We start from the raw sequence: 20,523 nt of genomic DNA, 5'->3' as shown, positions 1-20,523 counted from the left end.
TAAGAGCACACCTTGGTTGCCTGGAATGCAAATGATGCTGAACAGAGAAAACCAAACAAAGATCTCTGCCTTTTCCAAAGCACAGAACAAGTCCAAACCATGTAATTTCACTGCTTTTAAATGTACAGCAAACAGGTGTCTGGATTCATTATAAATTGACGGTTTAACATGAAAAATCTGTACAGATGAGAGAACTGGTTTGCAGTACGATCAACAATGCATTTTTCTCTTGCACAATTTCACAGAGTACAATCGGACTAAGTTCTCTCCAGTATGTATAGCCTCAGAAACTTATTACTCTGAGCCCTCTGCACAAGCAAAAGTGAGGATGTATAGTGAGTTCTACACTTGCACAGAGAACCCATTAGTCTTGAAGAGAGACTCCCTGTGCAGACTAGAAGGGACATATTAGCATTACATTTTTAGAAAGTCATAGAGAGTTGCTCCTTATTGAAAATGTTCTGAATACAACTTAATATATTAAGGTTCTCAGCTATCTGAATTTGAATAGTAGAAATATCTCTACTTATAAAGAAATACTAATTTTAAAAACACACCCACCAGATTTTACAATAAGAAACTGCTAATTCTACAGCTCTAAATATAGCAAGATAAAACCAAATACTGAAGAAATTTCAGACTAGATATTGTGGTGAGACTCCCCTAAGGACATCAGAGCTGCAAAGAAATCATAGGTGAGGTGTGCCCAAGAAGTAAACTTTGTGATGTTTGTGTTGCAATATGCCTTTGAAGGCTGAGAATGTACCTTGCTGTGGCCCAGTTTTAAACCAGATCTGTCACTTCTATTGGAAATGTTGTAGCACAGAAAGAAAAAGCCTACAAGTATGCAAGGAGACTGATGATTATAAATGCAGCCAATATATGCTTTTAAAAGATATACAATCACGTTACTTTAAAAATAAAGAAATATGAACTTTATTCCATAAGTTATTCCATCATCATTAGAGGTAGAGAGGATAAAAAAAATAAATACAATAGCCTGTAAGTTACTTATGATGGAATACATATATCTGGACAGAATTGTCTCTCAAAATGACAAAATGTCTTGGAGCTTTTTGAACCATTTGCCTTCAAATTCTATAGCTGATGTAGTTACCAAGGATGTCAGGGCTGAAGGGCCTACAGATTTTATCTCTCCCTGAACACCCTCTTTCAGTTTTTCTGGAATGAGATCCTCTCCCATAACCTGCAGGTGAAATAAAAAGGGGGAAGAAAAAAAACCTGAAAAATTAACAGCAGGGAAAATAATACAGTTTACAGCAGTGGTTCTCAAAGCCAGTCTGCAGCTTGTTCAGGAAAAGCCCCTGGCATGCCGGACCGGTTTGTTTACCTGCCTCGTCCGCAGGTTTGGCCAATTGTGGCTCCCATTGGCCACGGTTCACCGCTCCAGGCCAATGGGGCTGCAGGAAGGGTGGCCAGCATGTCCCTTGGCCCGTGCTGCTTCCCGTTGCCCCCATTGGCCTGGAGCGGCGAACCGTGGCTAGCGGGAGCCACAATCGGCCAAACCCGCGGACGCAGCAGGTAAACAAACCGGTCCGACGAGCCAGGGGCTTTCCCTGAACAAGCAGCGGAACGGCTTTGAGAACCACTGGTCTACAATAAATAAACAGACACTTACATCTAGGAACACTAATAATACAACCGAGCTAAAATTTCCAGCACATGGTCAAACTGTTCACCTACTGCATTGTGCAACAAGAATGGGACACTGAAGGCCCATGTGACATAGCTGCAAAACTCCTCTCAGTTGGTCTTGGCTGTGCTCTGATGTTGGGGTTTTTGCTCACAGGATGAAAGTGAGAAACCTCAATGCCAAATATAAATTCAAGTAATTCACACACGGCAGCAGCATTTTGATTTCCCAGGAAGGCAGGCATTATACCAACAAATGCACAAGAAGGGAGTCATTTCCTTTCCCATATTTCTTTGTAATGTACTAGATAATCTGCATACTACTGCCCTCTAGTGGATGGAATCAGTCCTGCTCTAAAGTGTCAGCTTGCAATGGACTTGCCTTTTAGTGGCTGATTAAATAAAAAGTATAAAGCCCTACTAGTGACAGCAAAAGGAGATTCTCCTTGAGTTCAAAGTATATAGATGCCTATGTGTCATGAACTCAACACCTCAAAATCCATCTTTGAGGCTGCATGTTTGTAATCTCTATGAACTCAGACATGGAATATATTCCCACTCTTATGGCACCATCTAAAACTAGTATAGAACCTAGTACACAGAATAAGACGACAAAAATTAATACTGTTAAAATAATTATTGCAAGGAAGTTTCAGTTTGGTTTTCTGGAAAACTAATAAGAAACTGGAGTGTTTAATAAGACTCCATGTGTTCTCAGTTTGTTGTATGTTTATAATTTTCTCTCCTGGACACATTTTTCTTAAAATGAAACTGTGTCCTAATCAAAGCAAAAACAATCAGGTAATAACAGAATACCCCAAAACAACAGGCACCTCTTCAAAGTACCTACAAATGTAAGTCTGAAGAGTCGGTGCTTACATAATGCCCCTTCCCCTTCCCCAGGAACATTTCCAATAGACAAATCTCTGCAAACTAAGTGGATCAATATAAGACAGTGTCTATGAACTCTTGTTTCACAATGAAATGGTACACTCACCTCAGTAATCAATAGCAAGGATTCTTCCTTTAAACCAAAACCTTTTACTTTGTCTTCAGTTTCCTGCTGAGCCTTTAAATTCTTCTCCAGAGCAAAGGATGACTGTTGCAACTGTGTAATCTGAAGTAAAAGCCTGAAAGTAGAAAGTCTCAGTGAAAATATGCAGCCAATTCAGAGGAGTGCTGACTGTAAAAATATTAGACAACATGAAATCAAGTCTTTTTAAGTATTGTTTTAAAACAAACGTTTTTTCTTGGGATTTTTAACCAGGGAAGTGGAGAAAGAGGAGAAATCTGTACACATCTGTGCAGGTTATATTATACTCAGCACTGTGATATGAGATACACCATGGTTTGATATGGGATACCCAGCTTCAGCGTTCATCCTGTGCTCAATATCTGATTTCAGACTTAACAAGAAAGCAGCATCTTGCCGCATATAGAGATGACTATCATTGTAAACAGGAGAGAGAGAAACTTCAGTTTTAAGACAAAAAGGCACCTTAGATTGCGGGGGAGGGATAGCTCAATGGATTGATCATTGGCCTGCTAAACCCAGGCTTGTGAGTTCAATCCTTGAGGGGGCAATTTAGGGATGTGGGGCAAAAATTGGGGATTGGTCCTGCTTTAAGCAGGGGGTTGGACTAGATGACCTCCTAAGGTCCCTTCCAACCCTGATATTCTAGGATTCTAAAGAATCTCGTAAGTTCATACTCATCTCCACACAAACTAGTCCTCAGACGTGGCTCTAAAATCTTTTAGAACTGTACCCATTTCAGAGGAAGTGCTGCAAGCCTCAACATGATGCTTTTAGTGCATTTATAGACAAGCTCTTTCACCAGCAGAAGTTAGTCCAATAAAGATATTACACCTCACCCACAGTTTTAGTACAGAACCTTATTCGCTGAGGGGTGAAATTCATAGGAACCTCTCTCCCCCCCTTTTGAGGGACAGTTATACCTCACCTGTTCTGAGGTGTACACTAAACATTTTAAAATTCCACAGGATGATTTTAACATATTCAATGACTTATGAAAATCTTGGATTTCTTAGAGGCAAGGACAGAAATTCATAAGAGCTCATTTCTAATAATTTTTGTCAAAGATTATGTTTTTGGTTGGGAAGAAAGGGGGAAGAGAAACAGTTATGCAATTCATTGTTTTCTCTTCAGCCAACTGTCACAGAATTAAATTTATTTTTCAACTTCATCCATTGTGGAACCTGGTGAATTATAAAAATAATTCATTTTTCTCTGAGCTATCTAAGCTGCAAGCAAATAAGACAGGCTGTATAACCAGGAAGGAAGTCAGCTATCCCTCTCCATTGCTCAAGTTGTTGCTGTACCATGAATTCCAAAACTAAAAGCAGCACGACAACGGAAATAGCACAGTATTAGTAGTGTAAGTATGGGAAGCTTTCCATGTAAAATCATTTTTAAAAAGACCATTGAGAATATATATTACCACTTTAGGGTATTAAGGCAAAGAATTTAAAAAATTGAATTAATTTACATTTCATCCATTCACAAGAGTGGTTTGCTTTTTGCATTCAACTCAGATTGCACAGTGAAATCAGACTGGTCAGTTTTATTTTCTGGTGCTCTTGCAGTAGTACGTTTGTGTGTGTGTTTGCAACAATGAGGGAAATATTTAAATTGACAATGTCAAATTTTGATATTAAGGTTTAGGAATACTACATTTTTAAAATAAAATCTTTTTGGACTAAGGGTAGTTAAGGTTTTCCCTTTAGTTATATATTTAGTTACCTTGTTCTAACAAAGGAAGCACATGCCTTTATCCAAACATCTTTCAATGCTTCCTGTCCCCAGAACTCAAAGGTAGCATGTTTCATTTTGTCCCGTGTTTCACATTCTTCTGTGATATGGAGGGATCCCTCTACCATGTGGTTATCGCTGTAAGATACTGAGCTGTCTCTGATTGTTTTTGTAGAAAGTGTTGACCAAACGTCTTCTCCCCCGCTATGCGTTTTGTGACATTGAAGGTTCATTTCTTTTCCAAACAGTCCTGGTGAGGTTTGGAAAACTTGGTCATTTGCACTACAATCTTTGCATTGAACAAGTTTTGTTTCTGAAATGAATGATGGAGGCAGAGTCTGTAAAAAGTACATATAAGCCTCAGCAAGTAGCTTCCAGTTCCATGGGTTAAAAGGATGTAAGGAAATCAGTTGCTGTAGGCATGTGACCTTTTTCTTGATATTTTTCAGGCGACAGTAAATGGCAAACTGCAGGTTGAGGACAGTTGTTAAATGATCTGTGTTAGTTGCCCCATTTCTCTAGAAACAAATTATGACAGATTAAATACAGTAGAATGGACAGAGTCATCATTGTTCAGGAGGATATTTTTTCCAGTGATGCACAAATCCCTCCCTCCACTTATGATTTCCAAAATTAATTCTCCAAATTCTGTTAAATATTTTAAAGATAATCTGATATAATGATGTGCAATCAGCCACAGCAGATTCAAGAATGCACTCCCCTAAGTGGTGCCTTATCCCAATCTGACATTATCATCCTTGAATTTTATCACCACTTATCTTTTTTATAATTTTATACTGCCACCCATCGACACAGTATCTTAGTGTCTTCCACATAAAACAGCAAAAGCAAAATCCCTAGTGGACTTCATGAAGTCTCTGGCACTTCTCCTTTTACAGGAACAGAACTCTGCTTGGGGTAAGATTTTTGGAGGCGTGTGGGAGGAGTTGGTAGCGAATGCTTGGGAGTAAGAGGGTGTTCAAATTGGGGATGCCATTTACGGTGAAAAGGTATGGACTATTCATTTACTCCCTTTCTTAATTACATTAATCCTGGCCAGAAGAGCAAGATTCTACTCCTCTCTAAGATTACCACCAACACTTTTGTGGCAAAGCATTTTAATTTGTAAAGAACAAATACATATATTAGTGACAACCACTCTCCCTTTACCAAACATTCCTTGCACTGAGCTCACACAAAGGGGTTATTTTACAGGAGAAGGATATTTTTTCAGAAAACAGTTATGTGTTAATAAAAAAAAAAAAGTACTAATCATGGTAGGGTGGGTGTGTAGGTGTTGCGGGGGGTGGGGGGAAAGGACTGCTTAACTAACCAGTTTTTCTGCAATATCCAGAGCCTCCTTGTGCCTTCCTAAGTGAGCTAAACACCGAGCTTGGCCCTCTTGGACATCTCTTCTCATTGCAACGTTACTGGAAGGTAACAGCAGCAAGCAGCTTGAGTACTCATACAGTGCTTTCTAGTAGGATGTTTGCAAAAATAAAAGTTAAAATGAAAAGCAACAGGATATAGGACTAAACAGATCTAAAAGAAAAAGATCAAAAGCTATAACTTAAATATGCACCACAATTACAGCTATAATCTGAATGGATAGGAATTCGAAGATCAAATCAACAACCTATTTTGTTTAAGGTGACCTGCCAAGTACTTTGAAAAACTGGACATGAGCTGGCTTTTTAGAGGGGGTGTGGAGAGAAATGGTGAACTTCTTTATTATGTATAAAGACTAATAAGGAAGATGAATATAAAAAGTGTTAAACACAATCCTTCAGGTTGATGAACAATCTCAACTATCACTGATGTAAATGGGGTTTGCTCAGCACATGAAAGGATCATGTACTCATTCGGGAAAAAAATAAAAGGTTAAAAGAGAGCAAGGAAGGTCTGAGTATCAGAAAACATCTGTAGAAATCTAATAGCTCAGCCGATAAATCAAGCCTTACAAAATGTATTTGATCACAGAAACCATTTTTCATTTGGACCTAGTCGGTTTTAGGTGGAATCCGCTATATTTAAAGTTTTGAGCTTTATCTACTTGAGGTTCCCTTTAAGAACTACAGGACAAACATTCAAGCTGTTGATGCAGAAAGCTTCAATAATCCAAGATCTCAATCTGACTCATATCCCTGTTTCACAGAAAGTACTGGAACCATAAAAATACCTGAAACTCTTGTTGTCTGTATGCCAAATCCCCTCTGAATTTTTTGGCAGTTAGAATTTCAACATTGTCCTTGCTGTTTGCTTCCTCACAAAACCACTGTAAACACAAAGGAAAATATTCAAGTGTATTGTGGAAACTGAAGTTATGATTTTTAACTTGGCTATTAAGCAGTTTACAACAACAAAATACTAATGTCAGGACTGAGTACAGTATTTCAGGATGAGACTACACAGCAGTAGATTTGTAAGTGGGGAGACAGCATGAGGGCCAATGCAGCCATCATATTTAGAACAGGGTGAGCAAACTTTGGCCTAGGGACCAGAAATGGCCTGCGAGCCATTTTAAGCCAGCCCGCAAGCTCCCGCTGGGGAGTGGGGTCTGGAGCTTGCCCTGCTTTGGTGCTCCAGCCGGGACATTGGATCTGGGGCCGCACCACGCGGCTTGGCCCTGCTCCGGTGCTCCAGCTGGGGTGCTTGGTTGGGTGCCGCACCATGCGGCTCCTGGAAGACGTGGCATGGCACTGGTCTGACTCCTACACACTCCAATGGCCCCCTCTGGTGCTCCAATGGGAGCTGCAGGGGCGGTGCCTGTGGATGGGGCAGCGAGCAGAGCCGGTCACCCAGCACCACCCCAGAGCCCACACCCCCAACCAGAGCCCTCACCTCCTCCCGCACCCCAACCCCAATTTTGTGAGCATTCATGGCCCACCATACAATTTCTATTCCCAGATGTGGCCCTCAGGCCAAAAAATTTGCCCACCCCTGATTTAGAAGCTACCACACCAAGTTCACAAACAAGTTCACCATAATGGGTAAATATAATACTGCATTAAATGCAAACATTTATGGTATTATAAAGTTAAGATTGTGAACCAGACATCTAAAAAATAAGGAAATTAAGAAGTTAAGGTTTCAACAGCAATTTATCTCAGGTAGGTTACACAGCCTCTGTATTTTATAGCAGCAGTTCTCAACCTATTTCTTTCCGAGGCCCCCTCCCAACATGCAATAAAAACTCCATGGCCCACTAGTGCCACAACAACCGCTTTGCTGCATACAAAAAACAGGGCCGTCGTTAGGGAATAGCACGCAGGGCAGTTACTTGGGGCCCTACATCACAGGGGCCTCCACAAAGCTACATTCCTCAGGCTTCAGCCCCTGATGGCAGGCCTCGGGGCTTCAGCCCCAGAGAGTGGGTCTTTGCCTTTCTGCCCTAGGCCCCAACGAGTCTAATTCTGGCCCTGCTTGGCAGACCCCCCTGAAACCTGCTTGCAGCCCCCTAGGGGGCCCCAGACTCCTTGTTGAGAACCATTGTTTTACAGCATACCCAAGTACTGGCAGGCTGAAGTGTATAGTCAACAAATAGAGTAGAAATCTAAACTTTTCAATTTCCTGATTCACATTCTTGGTTTTCTCAATCTTAATGTTGCATTCACAGTCATTTTCACTTCTTCTTTTTTTTAAAAGAAAGATTAGAGACATGCTGCTGAAAAGTTTTCACAAAGTTCTCCCCCTTCTAAAGTGTCACAGCAGCATGACTATTCTATTTGACAGATTCTTATACCATCCTCATCACCATAGTATCTAAGCATCTTCCAGTAGTGCCTTAATCACCATAACTAACATTTGCCATGTGAGGTTCATTCTCTCTCTCATCCTCTCCTCAGGATGTGTTAAATGGAGAGTTTTGGTTTGGTAGAGTGTGGGTGGAGGCTGGAGGAGTGTGTGTGTTTTAAATGTACATGCTGCTATATATTTATGTTACAGTAGACAAATGACCTACACTCAGAAACACTGTAAAGACAACTCTCAAAGCCAAGGTGGACTATCTACTGTCAGCACTCATTTTACCATTTGGACACCGTGAAAAACTGTATGGATTATTATTTGTATTACCATAGAAGCCTCAGTCATGGACCAGGACCCCAGAGTGCTAAGTGCTGTATGAACACAGAGCAAAAAGCCCCAGTCCCAAAGAGTTTACAATCTAAGAAATGGATACAGGTCTAATGCACATGGGTGAACACTGCAGGCCCCATTCTGCTCTCACTTAGACTAGGCACAGATCTGGCACTGCAAGAACCCCACCCCCCAACAGTGGCATGGCACAGCCCCTTCCCACAATGCCCCCCCCACTACCCATACAACAGTGTCCCTCAATCCAACCCCCCCAACAGTTCACCTGACCCAGCCCCCACACACGTTACCACCCCAATAGTGCTCCCCAGCCCAGCCCCCACTGCCTGTACAACAGTCCTTAAGACTGCCACCTTTCTAATTGCTGTTAACCAGACCCTGCAGGCCCTGCTCCGCCTCTTCCCCTAAACCCCCATCCTGTTGCTCATTGGACATCTCCACATCCCTCCCCCCAGCTGGGCTCCCTCTGCTGAGTAGAAGTTGGTGCGGGTTAATGATCTGGTGCCTCCCCCTGCCCTGTGGTAACCAGACTGTTGGTGTCCACTCAGTACATCTGACTGGACACTGCCAGGTCCCTTTTTCAACTGGACTTTCCGGTCAAAAACCAGATACCTGGCAACCCTGACATGGTATCCAGACGCCAAAAACTTAACTGTCTGGATAAACCCCAGACAGGCGGCAACCATAACATGGCCCCCCACTGCCCGTACAACAGTGCCCCCCCCAGCCCAGCCCCCACCGCCCATACAACGGTGCCCCCACAGCCGTGTTCGCCAACCCCCTAACAGTGCTCCCCAGCCCAGCCCCTGTTGCCCATACAACAGTGCCCCCCACCCCAGCCCCCACTGCCCATACAATGGTGCCCCCCCCAGCCCAGTGTTTCCCAGCCCAGCCCCCCGACAGTGTTCCCCAGCCCAGCCCCCACTGCCCATACAACGGTGCCCCCCCAGCCCAGTGTTCCCCAGCCCAGCCCCCACTGCCCATACAATGGTGCCCCCCCAGCCCAGTGTTTCCCAGCCCAGCCCCCCGACAGTGTTCCCCAGCCCAGCCCCCACTGCCCATACAACGGTGCCCCCCCAGCCCAGTGTTCCCCAGCCCAGCCCCCACTGCCCATACAACGGTGCCCCCCCCAGCCCAGTGTTCCCCAGCCCAGCCCCACTGCCCATACAACGGTGCCCCCCCCAGCCCAGTGTTGCCCAGCCCAGCCCCCCGACAGTGTTCCCCAGCCCAGCCCCACTGCCCATACAATGGTGCCCCCCCAGCCCAGTGTTTCCCAGCCCAGCCCCCCGACAGTGTTCCCCAGCCCAGCCCCCACTGCCCATACAACGGTGCCCCCCCAGCCCAGTGTTCCCCAGCCCAGCCCCCACTGCCCATACAACGGTGACCCCCAGCCCAGCCCCCCGTGGGCCCGGCCCAGAGGCAGAGGACACTCCCCGGGGGCTCCCGCGAGCCGCCGCCCCTCACCCGAGGCTCGCAGCGCTTGGCGCTGTAGGCCGCGCAGCCGCCGCCCCGGCCCCTGTCCCTGCTCCGCGCGAACACTGAATCCTCGAATTCGGACCCCAGCGCCGGCTCCATCGCCCCAGCACAACCGGCCTCCCTGGCCACAGAGTCCCGGCTAGAGCGCCCCCCGTGCGGGAACAGATAAAGCCGTGGCTAGAGTGTCCCCTGGCTGAGCCTAGCCAGAAGGCGGTGCCGCGCAGCGGCTAGCGTGCTCCCCCACGGAGACCATAGAGAAGCGCGGACCCGCGCCCGGAGCGTCTCCCCTGATGGGGTACTGAGCAAAAATCAAGGAGGACGCGGCTAGAGAGTCCCTCCCTGGCTATAGAGACGCAGTGGCAGCAGCTACAGTGCCGCCCCGTGCTTCCGGGAGCCGTCTCGGGTTCGGCCTAGGCGCGCCCGCGGCGGCGCTGCCACTGAGAGGGGAAAGAGCCGAGACGCTGGTGGGAACCGAGCAGTCGGAGGGCATTGGGTCAGGCACTGCGCCCCAGGGCCGCCCGGTGACTGTAGCTCCCGGCATGCAACACACCTTCCTCTGCCAATCGGGGGTGTCAGACGCGGAAACTACAACTCCCAGCATGCAATGCTCTGTGTGCTGGGAACTGTAGGCCTTTCCATGCCCCACTGCATGCTGGGAACTGTAGTCCGAGGCTGTGGCCACGCAAAGGTCAGAGGCAGGGTAGGAGCTGCTCCCGGAGGCACGTGGGCTTCTCGCCACTTTCTCATTTATCCCCTGCCCGTAAAGTTAATATTTGCATTAGCACCAGCCACCAGTATCCAAGATCAGGAGGAGCATTGCCAGGAGATGGAGGGACGTGGTTATTCCCCTCTATTCGGCACTGGCTAGGCTGTTCTCAGTTGTGGCAGCTGACAGCACCAGGAGCAATGGTCTCAAGTTGCTGGGGGAGGTCTAGGTTGTGTAAGCAGAGTCAGTATGAGGCCACCCTGACATCTGGTGGTGAGGTGTGGCAAGTCCTGGAAAAGAATTTCAGGGGCTGATCTCATTTGCATAGGCACACCCACCCTGCCTAGAATGAGGCCATAGCTGCCCAAATGGTCACTTGGGCTGCTGTGGGATCCCCAGTGTCTCTGTTATTGGGGCAGGAAGAATAAATTGTTATTACCCTGATTCTGGGAATCAAGGACAGTGGAACTGCACTTGGCCTTTTGTCATGATGGAGGGACTCGCCATCAACTAAGTAGCACTCACTAGGCAAGGGACGTGGGTTCCAAATTGAGAATTTGTGTGTGAATTGAGAGAGAGGCTGGGGATAGGTATTAATACTTGGTGGCATGGGGCCCTGATGCGGGCCTTGCATGCTAATTACACTGTCTCTACTGTGGACTATCAGAGCTAATTTTGATTCTATTAGGAGTCTAGTTACAGGCTGTTAAGCTGAATTCACTTTACACTAGCACTGAGGCTCCATTACTACAAGCTAAAATTGCAAAAGAACTAAACTTACTAAGAGCTGAAATCATTGAGTGTTGTGTTAAGTAGCGGGGGAGCCTGAAGACATATGGTGGAGCAGTTTGTGGGGTGCCTGGGGCAGCTCATGGGGGCCTTATTGGGATCCAGGAAGTGGGTGGGTGAAGCCCCATGGAGAGGTGGGACAATCAGCTTTGGGCCATGAAAGGTGCCCCTTACACACACATGCCCCCGCCCCCCATCTCCACCCAGGTTGGGAGGTAAAACTCTGCAGATAAACTTTTGAACTCTGGGGCTGAACCAGGGTCAGAGACTTTTGGGTCATGGGACTTTGGGTGATTTTGGGTTGATGGATTCAAGAACCAAAGGGAAAGGACACATCCCAATTTGCTTGGCGTGGGGTTTTTTTGGGTTTTTTTGCTCATGGGTTGTGTTATGAATCCTGTTGGTGGTGTTTCCCCAACATAATGCCACATTGTTTCTCTCTGTTATTAAAAGGCTTTTTGCTACACTCAGACTATGTGCTTGCGAGAGGGGAAGTATTGCCTCTTAGAGGCGCCCAGCGGGGGTGGTATATATTTGTCACAGGTCACTGGGTGGGGACTCGAGCCGGTTTTGCATTGTGCTATTGGAATGGAAACCCTAGATACTGAACCCGGCCCTTGTTGCTGCCAACTCTGACAGGCAGAAGGGTTACAGTTGGATATTAGGAAACACTCTTTCACTAGGAGGATGGTGAAGCACTGAAATGGATTACCTACAGAGGTAGTGGAATCTGCATCCTTAGAGGTATTTAAGGCCCTGGCTGGGATAATTTAATTGGTGTTGGTCCTGCTTTGTGCAGGGGGTTAGACTAGGTGACCTCCTGAGGTCTCTTCCAACCCTCATCTTCTATGATCAGGAGCCCAAGCATCACCATGTGCACAGGTAGGGAGGGAACTTTAGCTTAGTGCAGGGGTTCTCAAACCTCTTTCTGAGGGCCTCCCCCACCCACCCATGCTATAAAAACTCCACAGTCCACCTGTGCCACAACAGCTGGTTTTCTGCTTATAGAAGCCAGGGCCACCATTAGGGGATAGCAAGCAGTGCAATTGCCTGGAGCCCCATGCCACAGGGGCTTCCACGAAACTAAGTTGTTTTGGCTTCAGCCCCTGGTGGCAGGGCTCAGATCCCCAAGGTTCAGCCCCATGCAGCAGGACTTTAGCTTTCTACCCTGAGACCCAGTGAGTCTACCCTGGTCCTGCTTAGTGGACACCCTGAAACCTGTTTGAGGCTCCCCCAAGGGGCCCCGGACCTCTGATTGAGGGTGGGGGGTGTGGCTCCTGCAGGCTGCAGCAGATGCATGCAGGCGGCAGCCCCAATGCACACCTCTGCTCCCCCCGTCGCCGCGCTTGGGCTCTGTGGCTGTCGGGGGGGCTGTCAGGGAGCAGGGGTGTGGAGAGGGGTTGGAACAGACAGGAGACGGGAGGGTTAGACGGGTCAGGAGTTCTGGGGGTCCTGTCAGGGGGCGGGGGTGTGGAGAGAGGTCGGAGCAGGCAGGGAGCAGGGGGGGTTGGATGGGTCGGGAGTTCTGGGGGAGCTGTCAAGCGGTGGGGGTGTGGAGAGGGGTCAGGGCAGGCAGGCAGGGGACAGGAAGCAGAGGGGGTTAGATGGGTTGGGAGTTCTGGGGGTCCTGTCAGGGGGCGGGGAGTGGTTGGATGGGGCGTGGGAGTCCCAGGGGTCTGTCTGGGGGCAGGGGTGTGGATAAGGGTTGGGACAGTCAGGGGACAGGTAGGGAGTAGGGTTCTAGGGGGGCAGTTGGGTGGGGAGGGTCTCAGGAGGGGGCAGTCAGGGGACAAGGAACAGGGAGGCTCAGGTAGGGGGTGGGTTTCTGGGGGGAAGTTAGGGGCAGGGGTCCCAGGAGGGGTTGGGAGTTCTGAGGGGGGCAGTCAGGGGGTGGGAAATGGGAAGGAGTGGAAGGGGGTGGGGCTAGGGTGGGGCTCTTCCCCCTCTCCTCTTTTTTATTGTTGAAATATGGTAACCCTGGGGGAGGGGCGCATGATGGCATAAGAATAAGATCCCTTCTGAGCTTGGATAGTACCAGGAACCCATTTGTGGTCACTCTGTAAACTCAAGTGTAACCCGTCTGCCAGGTGGGGCCAGCAGCAACTAGGGCTGGGTTCAGTATCTAAGGGTTCCTTTTCAACAATACAACACAAAATTGGCACAAGCCACCACACAGTGACCTCGGACAATTACACACCACCCCCTGGATGCCTCTAAGAGGCAATACTTCCCCTCTTGCAAGCACAGAGTTTGAGTGTAGCAAAAGCTTTTACTAAAAGGAGGGAATTAACTCAGTATTAATTTGGGAAAACACCACAACTAGGGCTCATAAACACAAGCCATGAGCAAAAGACCCACCCCCAAGTAAGTTGGGCAGTGTTCTTTTCCCCTCAGGGTCTTAAGTCCAGCAACCCGAAAGTCCCTTTAATGTGTCCGTCCCTTCTCTGTACCCCACTCACAGTTGCTGTCCTTGGCCAGTGCAGCCCCAGAGTTCAGAGGTTCATCTGCAGAGTTCACCTCCCACCCTGTGTGGAAGGCGGGGGGAGGGGTAAGGAGGCACCTGCTGCATTGCTCGGGTACTCATTCATCGCCCCAACGGCTGATTGCCATGCCCCTGCAACCACCTCTGGCAGCATAAAACTCTCGGATAGGCTTAAGTGGCACTATCGTGCTGCAAAGGCCTCACACTGGTCTGGTGCATGGGTTGAATTTCACCCTCCTTGGGAAAACCCGGTGCTAGCAGACATCCCCAAAGCAGGGTGAGCAATCTGCAACGCCAGCAAGTGGCAGGGGAGCCCCTCTGCTGGGTGCGTTCAGCAGCTGGGTTTGTCGTCTGTCGCTCTTAGGAAAATAACACTGGTTTATGCGAAGGGCTCTGCTCTGGCCCTCTCTACTAGCTTCTCTTCTGGCTGCTTGCCATGTCTCTCCGCCAGCCACCCTGCTGGCTGCACCTCTCTGCCAGCTGCCCACTCATCAAGATGTCTTCAGGCCCCCCCACAAACACACACTTAACAGCTCTCAATGATTTCAGCTGTTGTGGTGGAGCTTCACTGCTGGTGCACACTGGGCAGTCTCTTGCAATAGAGATACTGTCCCAAAGTAGGTCTAATACTTAGACCTAGGTATCAGTGATTTCAGCTCTGCAGCATGTAACAAGACTCTCGGTTGGTCTAAATTAGCTCTTTTATTATATCATGGAGCAAGAAAAAAGCAAATGGTGTCCAGGACCCACACCACCCAATACAAATACCCGTCTCCACCTTCTCTCAACTCACTTGGGCTTTGAGACCCATGTACAATGACCAGAGAGCAAGTATGCAAAATTGGGATGGGGGTAATAGGAGCCTATATAAGAAAAAGACCCCAAAATCAGGACTGTCCTGATAAAATCAGGACATCTGGTCACCCTAAACCCATGTCTCCTGCCTAGCAAGTGCTGTTCAGTTGAGGGTGAGTTCCTCCATTGGGGTATGCCAGGTACGGTTTTGCTATCCTCGGTTCACACAACTAAGGATAGCAACCCTTTATTACTCCTTCCCCAATAACAAGGAAATTGGGGATCCAACAGCATCTGCAAGTGATCATTTGGGCAAGCAGTCCCATTATGCTGAGCACCTAGGCAGGGAAGGTGTATCCATGCAAATGAGATCAGCTTCTGAAGTCTTCTTCCCACAGCTCACCACTAGATGTCTGTTTACATAAGCAAGAACATGTCTCATCCATAACTCTCTAACTGACAAGTGTCCAGAGTCCCTTGCTTGATCAGTCTGCTTGTTGATTACCTCTCTTCACAGATCAGATTTTAACAAATCCAGGCAAGATCAGAAGTTGTGTCCTAGAAAGAAACTTTCATGTGACTGGTTTGGTATGGCATGTGCAACATTTCAATACGCAAACACGAAGTTTGCATGTTTGGCCTATAATGAACCTGATTGTTCTGTTGAAGCTCCGAAAGCTTGTTTCATGGTTTGAATAAAGTGTTCTGTGAAGCCACTTGTTGCAGGATGGTACAGTGCAGATGTAACATGATTTGATGCCGTTACTTTTCATGAAAGCTTGGAAATCTGCTGAAACAAATTGTGGATCATTGTCACTTACAACATGTCCTGGCAGTCCCATGTGAGCAAAAGGGCTTGGTAGAACTTGTATGATATTTGCAGATGTTGTGGATGACATGCAGAAAACTTCAGTATCTAAGGGTTCCACTTAGACTATCAGTCCACTACTACTAGAAAATTGGTACCCAAGAATGTTTCAGTGACACGCAGATTAATTTGTTCCTAGGGAGCAGACAGACAGCTCCAAGGATGAAGTGGTGCCAGTCATATTGTGCACCCTCTGACAGCCAGAACAGAATTCTCCATGTCAGACAACCTTGAACAATTGTGATTTCATTCCTCCAATGGAAGAATAGCTTTAAGCTCTACACTTGTTCTGTCTTCCAGTCTTTTAAGATAGCTTCATATACCTCTGCTAAAGTTATGTCTTTGCTTGTTTCTTGTTTCAGAATTGCCTGACTAATAGGAAGTATGCTAATTTGTGCCACATTGAACATATTAACAGCTGTAGTCCATTTCCAGCATTTCCCTTTCTGAAGCAACTGATTCAGTGGGTACAACTGTTGCCAGGTTTTGCAAGAATTTATGGTAATAGTTAATGAACTCAGTGACTGAACAAACCTCTGTCATGGCTTCAACTTTCTCCGGTGTCTTATGCATAGTCCTTCAGCATCTGTGATGCGTCCACAATATGTAACTATTTCCTCGAAGACCTCACATTTGTCTGGATTCACCTGTAATCCATATTCTTCCAACCTTTTGAAAACTTGTACCAGATTCTTCAAATGATCCTCGTCACTGGATCTGGTGACAATGTCATCTAAGTAACAGCTACAGCTTGATCTATTTCCCTCTGCCAGACTTCCAGGATGGATGCCACTCCAAATACTAGTCGGTTATACTGGAACAAGCCTTTGTCAGTGATGATGGAGAGGAATTTCCTCAACCCTTCCTCTACTTCCATTTGCAGGTAAGCCTGAGCTAAATCCAGTTTGATAATTTCTTCACTTTGGCCAGCAGTAAGAAAATATCTTCAGTGCAAGGTAAGGGGTATTGTTAAGTATGGTAAGGTAAGAGTATGGGATTAATGGTCACCTTAAAATCACCACAAACCCTGACTGCACCATTTTTCTTCATGACAGGAACAATGGGAATCACCCATTCATTCCAGTCAGTCGTGGTTAGTATGCCCATACCATCCAGACATTCCAGCTCCTTGTCAGCTGCATCTCTGATAGCAAGTGCTATTTGTCAAACCTTGAAGAACTGAGGGTTTGCTCCTTCTGTCAGGATGATCATAAAGTCATAGGACTGGAAGGGACCTTGAGAGGTCATCTAGTCCAGTCCCCTGCACTCCTGGCAGGACTAAGTATTATTTAGACCAGGGATCAGCAACCTTTGGCATGCGGCCTGTCAGGGAAATCCGCTGGTGGGCCGGGACAGTTTGTTTACCTGCAGCGTCCACAGGTTTGGCTGATTGCAGCTCCCACTGGTCGTGGTTCACCGTTCCAGCCAATGGGGCTGCAGGAAGCAGCAGCTAGCACATCCCTTGGCTCGCGCCACTTCCCGCAGCCCCCACTGCTGGGGAACAGTATTCTGCACCAGGCCTGTATCAGCTCCCACCCTCATTCTCAGCACAGCCGCACTTGCTTACAGGCTCTTGGTGCTGGAGGACAGTTAAACCAGCAGCTGTGTATGAGCCCTACTGCTTCGTCACCATTGTTGGATCTGTTATGTCTGGACTCAGGAACCTGCTGATTAAGACACAGGCAGAGAGTTAAATAACCTACTTTTTTATTCAACTGATGCATTGTTTCTTGCTCCACCACACGCTGCTACTCCACTACAGGGGATCTTGATACATAAAGATGCCCTCTAGTGGTTAGCAAGGAATATGCACAATTACATTACAGACCTTACAGGAATCAGCAGGTGTGCTCCCCCAACTGGAATTTTTTTTAGTTACAAACTCCAAAATATGTGAGTTCATGTTGTTTGCAAAGCATAAGGTCATATTTAGGCCCTGATCTTGCCCTGTGTCCATGCAGAGCCCTACTGAAATCCTAGACTGCACTCTTTAAAAAAGTGTGAGCATGAATGAGCCTCTGCACTGCAGGAAAGGACAGAGGGCACTGGGAAACAATACACTTAGCCCTGGTCTACACTAGGACTTTAGGTTGAATTTAGCAGCGTTAAATCAATGTAAACCTGCACCCGTCCACACGATGAAGCCCTTTTTTTCGACTTAAAGGGCTCTTAAAATTGATTTCCTTATTCCACCCCCGACGAGGGGATTAGCGCTTAAATCGGCCTTGCCAGGTTGAATTTGGGGTACTGTGGACACAGTTTGACGGTATTGGCCTCCGGGAGCTATCCCAGAGTGCTCCATTGTGACCGCTCTGGACAGCACTCTCAACTCAGATGCACTGGCCAGGTAGACAGGAAAAGAACTGCGAACTTTTGAATCTCATTTCCTGTTTGGCCAGCGTGGCAAGCTGCAGGTGACCATGCAGAGCTCATCAGCAGAGGTGACCATGCAGAGCTCATCAGCAGAGGTGACCATGATGGAGTCCCAGAATCGCAAAAGAGCTCCAGCATGGACTGAACGGGAGGTACGGGATCTAATCACTGTATGGGGAGAGGAATCCGTGCTATCAGAACGCCGTTCCAGTTTTCGAAATGCCAAAACCTTTGTCAAAATTTCCCAGGGCATGAAGGACAGAGGCCATGACAGGGACCCGAAGCAGTGCCACGTGAAACTTAAGGAGCTGAGGCAAGCCTACCAGAAAACCAGAGAGGCGAACGGCCGCTCCGGGTCAGAGCCCCAAACATGCTGCTTCTATGATGAGCTGCATGCCATTTTAGGAGGTTCAGCCACCACTACCCCAGCCGTGTTGTTTGACTCCTTCAATGGAGATGGAGGCAACATGGAAGCAGGTTTGGGGGATGAAGAAGATGATGATGATGAGGTTGTAGATAGTTCACAGCAAGCAAGCGGAGAAATCGGTTTTCCCGACAGCCAGGAACTGTTTCTCACCCTGGACCTGGAGCCAGTACCCCCCGAACCCACCCAAGGCTGCCTCCTGGACCCGGCAGGCGGAGAAGGGACCTCCGGTGAGTGTACCTTTTAAAATACTATACATGGTTGTAAGCAGTGTCAGGATGAGCTCCACCCTGACATCTGGTGGTGAGGTGTGGCAAGTTGTGGAAAAGAACTTCAGGGGCCGATCTCATTTGCATAGGCACACCCACCACGCCTAGAATGAGGCCATAGCTGCCCAAATGGTCACTTTGGCTGCTGTGGGATCCCCAGTGTCTCTGTTATTGGGGCAGGAAGAATAAATTATTATTACCCTGATTACGGGAACTGTGCTTGGAACTGCACGTGGCCTTTTGTTATGATGGAGGGATTCACCATCAACTAAGTAGCACTCGCTAGGCAAGGGTCATGGGTTCCAAAACTGTGTGAATAGAGAGAGGCTGGGGACAAGTATTAATACTTGGTGGCATGGGCCCCTTGGTGAGGGCCTTACATGCTAATTGCACTTCCTCCTCTCTCCACTGTGGAATATCAGAGCTAGTTTTGATTTCATTAGAAGTCTAGTTATAGGCTGCTAAGCTCACTTTGGGCTGACAGTGCACCAGCACCGGGGCTCCCCTATTATAAGCTGAATTCACTGAGTGTTGTATTAAGTAGTGGGGGAGCCTGAAGATATATTGTGGAGCAGTTTGCAGGACGGCTGGTGAAGCAGTTCGATGCGGCGCAGTGTGTGGATGGCAGGAGCTGCTTGTGGGCCGTGGAGCTGAGTGAAGGAGTTCGTGGTGTGGCTGGCGGAGCGGAGCGCAGCTGAGCAAAGGAGTTTGTGGGGCGGCTGGCGGAGCGGAGCGCCACTATGGAGCTATGGGGCGGTCAGCTTCAGATCGCGTAAGGTGCCTCTTACCCCTGTCCCATTTCCACTCGGGTTGGAAGGTAAAAAGCTCCGCAGATTAGCTTTTGAACTCTGGGGTGCCCTGACCAGGGACAGAGACTTTTGGGGCATTGGACTTTTGGGACTTTGGGTGATTTGGGGTTGCTGGACTCAAGAACCAAAGGGAAAAGGGCATGCCCCAATTTGCCTGGGGTGGGTTTTTTTTGCTCATGGGTTGTGTTATGAATCCTGTTGGTGGTGTTTCCCCAACATAATGCCACATTGTTTCTCTCTGTTATTAAAAGAGTTTTGCTACACTCAGACTATGTGCTTGCGAGAGGGGAAGTATTGCCTCTTGGAGGCGCCCAGCGGGGGTGGTATATATTTGTCCCAGGTCACTGGGTGGGGGCTCGAGCCGGTTTGCATTGTGTTATTGGAATGGAACCCCTAGATATTGAACCCGGCCCTTGTTGCTGCCAACTCTGACGGGCAGAAGGGTTACATGGTTTAAAAGCAAGCATGTGAAAGGATTAATTTGCCCTGGCATTCGCGGCTCTTCTGGATCTACTCCCAAATCCTTTGCAAAAGGTTTTTGGGGAGGGCAGCCTCATTGCGTCCTCCATGGTAGGACACTTTACCACTCCAGGCCAGTAACACGTTCTCGGGAATCATTGTACAACAAAGCATTGCAGTGTATGTTTGCTGGCGTTCAAACAACATCCGTTCTTTATCTCTCTGTATTATCCTCAGGAGAGTGAGATATCATTCATGGTCACCTGGTTGAAATAGGGTGCTTTTCTTCAGGGGACACTCAGAGGTGCCCATTCCTGCTGGGCTGTTTGCCTGTGGCTGAACAGAAATGGTCCCCGCTGTTAGCCACAGGGAGGGGGGAGGGTTGAGGGGGTAGCCACACGGCGGGGGGAGGCAAAATGCGACCTTGTAACGAAAGCACATGTGCTATGTATGTAATGTTAACAGCAAGGTTTACCCTCAAAGAGTGTAGCGACTGTTTTATAAAATGTGTCTTTTTAAATACCGCTGTCCCTTTTTTTTTCTCCACCAGCTGCA

At 47.6% G+C, this 20,523-nt stretch overlaps 1 protein-coding gene across 1 annotated transcript; it reads right to left on the bottom strand.

Annotated features, from left to right (window-relative positions):
* Positions 1-908: 908 nt before the first annotated feature.
* On the bottom strand, positions 909-10,479 carry LOC311516221 (uncharacterized protein C8orf76). Its single transcript, XM_084620062.1, has 6 exons — positions 9,983-10,479; positions 6,603-6,698; positions 5,757-5,900; positions 4,415-4,941; positions 2,651-2,783; positions 909-1,207 (listed from the first exon to the last, which is right to left on the bottom strand). Exons 1-6 carry the CDS (start codon positions 10,091-10,093, stop codon positions 1,049-1,051), a joined length of 1,170 nt encoding a protein of 389 aa, XP_084476188.1. The 5' UTR covers positions 10,094-10,479; the 3' UTR covers positions 909-1,048.
* Between the last annotated feature and the right edge of the window lie 10,044 nt (positions 10,480-20,523).

Source organism: Lepidochelys olivacea, assembly GCF_965140295.1.
Source record: "Lepidochelys olivacea isolate rLepOli2 genome assembly, chromosome: 2".
NCBI lineage: Eukaryota > Metazoa > Chordata > Testudines > Cheloniidae > Lepidochelys > Lepidochelys olivacea.
The sequence above is the reverse complement of the archived record's forward strand: the minus strand, read 5'-3'. Positions and strand labels throughout refer to the sequence as shown.